General features: G+C 34.2%; 1 protein-coding gene across 1 annotated transcript; it reads right to left on the reverse strand.

The window, feature by feature from the left end:
- Positions 1–1,650: 1,650 nt before the first annotated feature.
- On the reverse strand, positions 1,651–8,080 carry LOC123550112 (cAMP-regulated D2 protein-like). Its single transcript, XM_045338548.2, has 6 exons — positions 7,842–8,080; positions 7,528–7,648; positions 5,311–5,500; positions 4,528–4,658; positions 3,045–3,225; positions 1,651–2,466 (listed from the first exon to the last, which is right to left on the reverse strand). The coding sequence occupies exons 1-6, from the start codon at positions 8,003–8,005 to the stop codon at positions 2,003–2,005; spliced, it is 1,251 nt and encodes a 416-aa protein (XP_045194483.2). The 5' UTR covers positions 8,006–8,080; the 3' UTR covers positions 1,651–2,002.
- Positions 8,081–9,582: the final 1,502 nt, after the last annotated feature.

Below are 9,582 nucleotides of genomic sequence, written 5' to 3' on the forward strand. Positions count from 1 at the left end.
GTTATCGAACGAAATATTTGCCGATGTAAAAATAGGCCTGAAGTAGTTTTATGTGCGCTATTTAATGAACTATGTGAGATAATGCATATTTAATGAATACAATACAAAAAGTACAATACGGATTTTTTCAGCCTGATATTATTTACTTGTGAAATATAAGCCGTATTTTTGACAGACCTTTTATAGGTATATAATAAATAAAGATCTTTGATCCTCGGTAAGAAATAAAGAATATCCGTTAAATCGTGACACATTTAAGTAAATTGACAAGGTTTTAAACTTTCAATTATCAAAAGTTTCAACTGACCGGTGTTCTGCAAAATGCATTGACGAAAACGCACTTGTTCAATATGCATTACCCATTTACCGAACTGCGCGTTTAATATGAGAAATGCACTATTGAATGAGTTAGTACAGTTTCCCGTTCATGACCATGGTGATTATAGTAAACCTAGGGGGTAGTGTATAACATATACAGTGGCATTTTCTTTCTGGTCTGGTGCCAGTGATCTGGGCCATTCTTATATTTCTAATATATTCCAGGTAAGAAGTCCAATCATACAGATCTGCAAGGGACTTTGTAAAAAAACCTAAACATCTACTTAGTATAAGTGCTTCACAAACACACGCTATTAGAAAATGAATGAGTGTGATGAGTGTGATGAGTTACGTCGCCTTTCGCTTTGTGTTAGTATTACACAAAACATATAGGTATCTTATACTGTGCGATTTTTTAGCAAGAAAACTCGAATTTGAATTACGAAAGTACCGCTTTAAAAGAATCACAAGCGGAATAATCCAAACTGGAATGTCAACATACGTTTTGTTTTAAATTTAACTTATGAATTGACGAAAACTATCAAATCTGAACATGATCCAGACATGTTTATTTTCAACTTTTGGTCGTTTTCCGAGGAAAGAAATGATTAATGCTACAACATTTCTACGATTACACTGTGTCATTAAATTGACCAGCATTGACCAAAGATTCATAAGGAACTCCATAAATTGTGAGTGGAAAAGTTGCTTCAAGATGTTATGTTGTCATATCCACTATTAGATATTTATGGATAATCCATCTATTACTTTTGACGTTTGGGTCTTGTATGACTAATTTTACCATTGTTAAGTTTGTTGAGATTAACAGTTTGTATTAACACATGTATGAATGATTAATTGAATTACTATCAAATAAATATTCAGGTATCTTCTTTGACCTAGATGGTGTTAACTCATAATAATGTAAGGCGTACACAAATGTATACCATCTTAATTTGTTATCTGTATATGTAAAACTATGTTTTGAAAGATAAAAAGATAATTTTATTCCAGTTCGTATAATAACTAAACAAGGATAAGACACTATGTCGACTAAAACCATTACAGATTTAGTATTTTGCTGCGTTTATCATTCATACATGTACGTATAGACACTGTTACTGATTTTATATAAAAGCAACTCAATATTTTTTCTCGGAGCAACTTCACGTTTCCTTTTCTAAGCAGTGTCCATATTTAAACCACAGGAATATTCAGTTAAATCTACACTTTATTGAACAGCGATTTTAGAGTAACTATCACATCAGAGATATTCTTGACCTGGATAGGAAGTAAAAATCATTGGCATATATACATATCAAAACGAGTACCTGAATTCAATTAAATATAATAACCAATCTCGTCCCAGAAATCACAAAACTCTTTTCTATATTCAGTTACTAGTTCGTTCTGTGGCGTTTGAAAGTGCATGATAGTATTTTGTTTGGAATTGTAGTTCGGCCATTCTAAATTAATAGTATGAGGCCCTGCATTTGGATTTGAAGTGTATGCAAAGTTCGACCAGTATGATATTAATTCCGTGGATAGCTGTTCCTCATCTGGACTAAGGTGATAACCTGCTAAGTGCGGAGTATGAAATAAAAACGGTAACTCTGAGCCATGACAGACATGGCCCTCGCAAAAGGTGAAATTACTCCAGGCTCCTTTACAGGAAAAAGCATGATTAAAAATGTATAAATACAATGACGAGTGTGAATGTCTGTAATGATTGTGTCACATTTCTAGCTGTGCACGTGAATATCAAATCTGTTGCTAATTCTTGTAACGTATCACGACAATCAGTGGATTTATTTGGAGGGTATTTGTCCAATATTTGGAGAGATTTTTTTGGATCGGCGAGTAATACAATTCCAAGATAAGTCTGTAATCTCAATGGCTTCTTCCATGCTTCATACACGAATATTCTTGTTTCTTCACTTAATGTCCCCATTAGGATTGGAATGTTTTGAAATTGTCCCTTGTGTGCGGAATCAATCGGCTCCATTTTGACTTCATCTCCATCAATCCAAGGACCAATCGGCTCAAATAGTTCCAACAGAAATGGTGAAGTAATAACAGACCTGACCTCATGCTCCGCTAGTGCTATATCTGCTGCTGACCTAGTTCGCAGACATGTGATATCAGCACCTGGATTAAACAATGAAAAGTTTGCAAAGAAACAATTATTATATTATTATAATGCCTTTACCTAACTAACTTCATTTTGAAATTTTTTCTAACGGTAATCAACATTTCTTTATTTGTATGTGTTTATATTTTTTGTTTTGATTAACATCACATCAACACAATTATAAGTCATACGGCGACTTTCTAGCTTTTGATGGTGGATGAAGACACTATGTGCCCCTCAAAGCATTATTTCATCGGGTACCTAAATAGAAGCACCGACCTTCCTCATGCGGCTTACTCACATGAACATCATCAACATCTTGAGCGGGGCTCGAACTCATATCGGTGAGGGGCAAGTCATTCGACCTTAACCACTCGGCCACTGAAGCCCCTATTTTTTTGCTATCTTACCAGCATTCTGGTACAGCTTCCTTTTGCTTCACTTGACGTTTTCTAATATAAAATAGAATCAAGTTTTGTTGAAACTGCTTTATTGAGAAATCTGAACAAACTTGTACCACATATTCAAGTATACTCAGAGTTCCAAAAGCAACGCTACACAAGATAATAGACTCAACAGAGATAAGATGTATTACCTGTACAGTTAACAAATTCTGCAATGAAGTCTCCTAACAACAGCACTTCCTCTTTCGTTTTATAACGGATATCAAAAGGTGCACTTTCAACTATAGCATTGCGGAATAAGCCATTGGCTTTGCCGTTGCTAAGGTGTATAGCTGTTGACTGGGCCCCTGCCGACTGGCCAAACAGCGTAACCTGGAAAAGTACAGTCAGTGAACGCAATAGATAATCTTATATCAAAATAATTATTCATTTTCAAGTGTGATGATAGACAAGGATTGGAATTACAATTATTAATGTAAATTAAAGGTGATAGCAAATACAAATTTACTATATAAATATAATATTTTCACTTGCGAGTGTTATTACTAAGTAAACGTGGCACTGGCTGTAGTACTTTAAATATATTTTATATATGTATAAAATGTTCTATGTACTTGTTTCTTATTCTGTTCTGCATATATGTTTTAACCATGACTCATGGATCAACGAAGGGGTTTATGTTAATCGTATCATAAATAGGAGCCATGAGAACCATTCCTTTATGTCACATGGTTAGATGAACCAATCGCTAACTGAGTAGTCAGTCTTTATTTAGTTGCGGAAACTGTTAGATGTGATTCAATTTCGTTTAGACCTCCACCTCCCCAACTACCTCTTTTTATAATTTTCTTGAACATTTGGATTCGTAAAGACAATCAGTCCAAAATTGTTTTTTTTAAAGAATCTCCTTGTTTAAAGATTATTTTTGTTATTATTATCATTTCTTCCTCAATATTGTCATTGTGTTTTACTTATATCAGTTTATTACAATTATTGTTTTCCTTAGTATTTTCATTGTTTACCTTAATATTATCTTTGTTAACCATACTTTTTCATTGTTTTCTTTCATTTAATCATTGTTTTCTTCATTATTATTAGTGTATGTGTGGGTGTTCGGATGTAGCGTTTTTCAACAAATTATTTAGTCGTATAAATGGCTGTGTCTATAATGCTGCAACACTTGAATATCAAGCCGTAGACAAATGAAATGATAACCCATCCAGTCAAATTATACTGCCACCCGGCTGACCAGTCCTAGTATTATCCTCGTAAAGCTGAAACGTAAAACCCCTCCCCGAACCCCTACCTCCACCCTCGCCCCCGAAGAAAAATCATCATCCATAATTTTCTTTTGGGGGTGGGGAAGATCAAAACAAATCATGTTGCTTATTTAAGTAGAACTCAAGTAAATTAATGACTGCTCTGGATGTTTTACGCTTGAACATAAAAAATAAATTATTAAGTTCTCCTTAAACGTGAATAAAAGTATGGCGTAGTGTGGGATACCCCAAAAATGATGAGTGGATTTTTTTAACCTGAATTCCAATCATTGACACATTCAGGTTTTAACATGGCTTCTTACAATTTAAACCAAAACTTTAACAGAATATAATAGTTATACAACTGTGCTATTTTTATAATGGTGATTTACCTGTAAAACATTAACTTTTGTACCTTTGTAGGGTCTCCGCCAAATGTCTTAATATTTTCTTGAACCCACTGTAACGCCATACGTTGATCCTTTATTCCATAGTTTCCCTTAGCATCTTCAGCCTTGTCCCCGGTTACAAGGAAGCCAAATGCGCCTATACATGAACAATTATACCATTAATGTCTGAATACAAATCACTTGAATTATCTCTTTTGACACAAGTCTTGAAATTCATTTCAAAACTCTGTTTAATTTATACCTTTAATTCATAATATGTTTTTTTTTGAGACAAGGTATTTCATTAAGTACTGTCGTTGTTTTCTATAAAATTCATACGTAATCTAAAAGACCTTAGACCGTTGACAATGGGTCACTTGAAACTCATCAACACGGTCTTAAGCTTTGTCAATCAATTACGGTCAGAAACCATGCAAACATTTGATTGACAGTTGTGAATATATTTAGTTGTCCGTCAGACAGATTTCATGCTTACTCTAAGATATCACAGTTTAAGCCCCACCCCAAGACCCTGACTCTTCCAGTTGTCAATTTTCTTTGGTTAAATTTCGTGCGTGTTTGTATCTTTTTAATCCACAGGTGGTTCACCTGGGCCTACTGACTGGTAGAAATACAAATGAAAGGTTCCATATTATAGCTTATTTTGCATGCAATCAACGCAAGGTTAATCCAAGATGACCAACTTACTTAAGGATTGATTTTGTATCAGTTCTGGTGTCCGTCGGAGTATAATTACAGCAGAAATCTCACCAGGAGACGTTAGATCTTTGAACAAAAACGAAACATACCGAGTCTGTAGTCCACATTAACCAGAATCACTTGTCCTTTACTGACAAAGTCTTCCCCTCTGAAAAGAAGAGATCCTCCACTTAGATGCACGAAGTTCCCTCCATGTATAAAAACCATCACTGGCAGACGACTTTCTGCTGAAGCGTTAACTGGCGTCCATATGTTCAAGTAAAGACAATCCTCAGAGACCTTGAAACAATATGAAATGCAGTCATACATGTGCAGTCACAACTGCGCAAGCGGCCATGTGTTAAGAAGTAACTTGTCTTAAGCAACCACATTTTTAGTTTATCATTTCGCATATTCCATGAAGGACAAGATTGCACTCACATGTGACTTTTCTTGGACAGGAACATGGTTGTTACTACTTTTGGCATCGACTCTGGTAGTATATTCTTGGACAGATTTTTAAAAGGTATGACGCAGATGAAATAAAATATAAGCCATATATAAGGACATACCATTTGTATGTACAAATGTATGCATCTTATAGTTTTAAATCGACGCGGAGTATAGTAACAATCGTTTGTAATCATTAGTGATGAAGATCTGTCAAAATTTTCTTTCTCTTTCCTTCAGATTTTTGTCAGCACCTTGGTAAGAGATTGTAGTGAGTAACAATACAATGATTTTCATGTCATTATTTGAGGTTGAAATCGTTTCATTGTCCAAATTGAAATCACGTAAGAATTTCTCTTGGTTATATTGTTATTAATAAAGGAACCAAACCGTGATTCTAGGAAAAAATGGTTCTTTTCTGATTAGAAAAGAAATGAATTCGGTTTAATCACTACGTTATTTTAAAAAAAAACGCTCTAGTACCTTTTTATTGTTTGTCATTGAACGAAAATTCATATTGTTACACGACTTTGATAAAGATAACACTATAATTATAGGAAAGTGTATCAAAAGTAAAGTTCTAGTAGAGAAATGAAAAAATGACATATCATGTTAAAGCTATTCGCACGACTACCTCTCTCTAAAACAAGTTCAACCTTTTATTTTTTAAAGCATTTTGACAGATGCTCATCATAATAGCATACAAAAATAATTTTACATTTTGGAGAACTACATAATTTAAATTTATGTTGATGTTTTTTTAAATATCATGGACAGTGATATTACAGAAATAGTAATGTGCCTAGAAACCCCTTCCCCCCCCCACCCCTCCACACACACACACACACACACACACACACACGCACGCACGCACACACGCACATACACACCACAAACACAAAAGACATGATTACATAAAATATAGACAATGTAAAACAGATATACACCAATGACAGTTAAAACACTGCATTGCACCGCCTTGAAATGGTTTGTGACAAAACTCCATTTGGGAGCTAGTACCTAAAATTTCAGGTTATAAAAAACGATTAAAATGTGCGCGGGTTGCTGATACATAACATTTAAGATCGAGAATGATAATAAGGCTTGGTTTTATCATTTTGAGGCATGCTATTTAAGATTTTCAGAAACTTTCTGTTTAATTTTCATCTAGCCACTCTTTTAGATAGTCTTATCTATCAAACCATTGATAAATATTTAATCCTCCATTATAACTGGAACTTATCTCAGTGCAAAATAGTTGTCAGATACATGCATATTGTATTACATCAGAAAACATTTTAAGTCTAATAAAAAAAAAATCAAGTTCACTATTTAAGCTGAAATTTAGAAATAATGTATATCACATATCATATATATAAAAACAAGAAAAAAAATAAGTTTTTAACCATACAGTTACTTCAGGGTTATTATTTGTGTAATTGATTGTCTCTATTGCTACATCTACAAGAAGCCTACTCATGGGCATTGGTTACCCTTTAGCCTCCTAGCGGCAAGTGATTCTGCCATTGCGACCAGTGCAGACTATGATCAGCCAGCACGGTTCGCTTTTCAGTCAGTAAGTATTTCCATTGAATACTCATTCTAATAATAAATGGTACTGAATGATGGATCAGACCATTATAGAAATTAAGCAGGATAAAGGTTAAATAAAGTATCTATATTGTGAGATGTTGTAAAATATGAAAGAAATCTCAACATGTTTAGTGTAAGTAGGCATGAGGGATTTCTGATATAAATTTTGCCGTCACAATGCATTTAAGGGAACAGAAGGGAAGTAACATTCTGCTACAACTCTTAAAGATGTTCTTTTGTAAAGTTTTGAGATTAAAGAATTCAATTGTTGAAAAAAAAACTACCTGTTTTGGACAAAGTATAGGTGGATTCATAGAAGCACATGCCAGTTGATAACATCCAGCTTTTACTGCTGTAGCATCAAGAATACCAGACCACGGACTCGGGTGTTCGGGAGGTCGCCACCTTAAAAAAGTAATGACAACAAAAACGTTTTACAAGGAGAGAAGCACTGACTATAACATTTGTCCGTATTTGAAGCTCACAAAGACGCTACGAAACCTTACTGCAGCAAAGACGAATCCGTAAAGTGTGGTTGGTATGCCGATACACAACAAATACACTATTAGAAATCATGTAAAAATATAACATTAATTACCTCATTTCCCCGACCGGTGGTGCAGCGTAGGGTACACCAAGAAATGCGCGACTCTTTGACGTTTGTACACCCTGTATTTTTCCATATTTTGTTTGCACAACAACATCATCGTTCGTGAAAAATGCAGCAAGTGAAATTATCAAGGAGTATAAATAACGAAACATATCTTATACTGAAATGTTACAACGATCTACAAAAGAAGACAAAATTCGGTGAATAGATTTAAATTAACTGATAAATGGTATACGGCGCACTAATATGAACTATCTAAATGATTATAGCTATTAAGATAAAATATTTGATAAATTATAGATACCAATTTCATTTGATATTTGTTTGGATACATAATTCATTTCTTTGTCTTTCTTCATTTTCCTCTGGTTTCAGTATGCATTCAACTATTGAAGAGTTTAAAATTAAGAGAGGTGCCTGACGTCATTATATGTTTATTCCTGTGTTACGGTAACTTCAAGTTGTCAGACGAATTTAAGACTTATGTTGCTGTCAATGATTAAAAAAAATAATGTGGGTCTAGACGGATTTGATTTGTAGAATATCGGATCGGAAACATTAGTATCTCATATCGGAAACAATAATTTCTCGGATCCGATTTTTTTCATAAACTTGAGAGTCATTCACCCTACATTTCAACATAGCTTTGTATATTTTCAAAACGTGATACTAAAGTTACTGAACGAATAATAGATATTGCTGGGAGGTTTGAGAAATATTTATGTTGATAAAAAGCTAACAGAATTTTCAAATTTCATGTAGAGTAGCAGCCAAACAGCACTCTGGAGTTGAGCCGCCTTTGGAGATATTCTTTAACATAAAATAGAACATGCAACAGTCTTTGAACTTTATTCACTTATCATGTAAATAGCACTAGTAGTAAGGGGTGATAAGTATGTAAATGAAATGATGCATTTTGTGAGGTTTTCATGAAGAACTACATTAATATATGATGCTTGATTTGTTTTGTAAGCTGTTCAGATGTGTAGAACTGTAAAGAAAGTTCGTTGAAGTTCTGTTGTAGATGCTGAAAACAAGAAAGATCGCTGACGAATTTATTCTTTTCCATTCATTTCCTTTGCAAAGAAGATTGAGTCAAAAAGATTACATTGATATCAAAAATGGAACAAAGATTGTATTTACCCAAAAGGAAAAGGAAAGGACGGACTCTCACTTGTCTGAAATGGCAGCAAGAGGCATTGGTTTACGCGCTGAATAATTTCTGAACCCTGTTCAAAACAAAGTGGAAAAAGAGGAACGTGGAACACCATGTTAAGGTTGTAGACCCGGGTATAAATGGAACACAGTGTTTTATGAAAAAGATCTCCCATACGGTTCAAAAGTGGAAAAAATCTCTGTTGGAGAATTCACGATTTAAAGTAAGTAACTCTGTCGTCTGCTGATGAATGGTTTGATAAAACAGGATGTTCGTTTCTGATTTAGAACTGATGGATAAGCCATGACTCATCCACAATACAGATGAAACAGGTTTATATATGAGATCTAAATCTTGGGATGTAATTTGACATGCTAAATTTGTGTATTATGGTCAATTTGTGAAGGGAAATGTAAGCAAAGGGTGACCGTAATGTACTGCGCAAATGTTGCCGTAATTTCACCATTCTTTGCAAAGCCAGTAGCTTATGATCTTTTTTTTCTAGGGAATGTGGAGCATCTGATGTATGCAGAATATGCTGACAATGGTTAGATGGACATAATCACTTTCATG

This window comes from Mercenaria mercenaria, chromosome 6 (assembly GCF_021730395.1).
Source record: "Mercenaria mercenaria strain notata chromosome 6, MADL_Memer_1, whole genome shotgun sequence".
Lineage (NCBI taxonomy): Eukaryota > Metazoa > Mollusca > Bivalvia > Venerida > Veneridae > Mercenaria > Mercenaria mercenaria.

What these genes read in the sequence shown, in the direction of transcription:
- LOC123550112 (XM_045338548.2), bottom strand. Translation starts at nt 8,005, where the DNA reads ATGTTTCGTTATTTATACTCCTTGATAATTTCACTTGCTGCATTTTTC. An exon ending in CTATACTTTGTCCAAAACAG is followed by an intron (nt 5,501 to 7,527) that starts GTAGTTTTTTTT and finishes TATTGTTTCAAG; the next exon opens with GTCTCTGAGGATTGTCTTTA. An exon ending in AGAATTTGTTAACTGTACAG is followed by an intron (nt 2,467 to 3,044) that starts GTAATACATCTT and finishes TGTTTAATCCAG; the next exon opens with GTGCTGATATCACATGTCTG.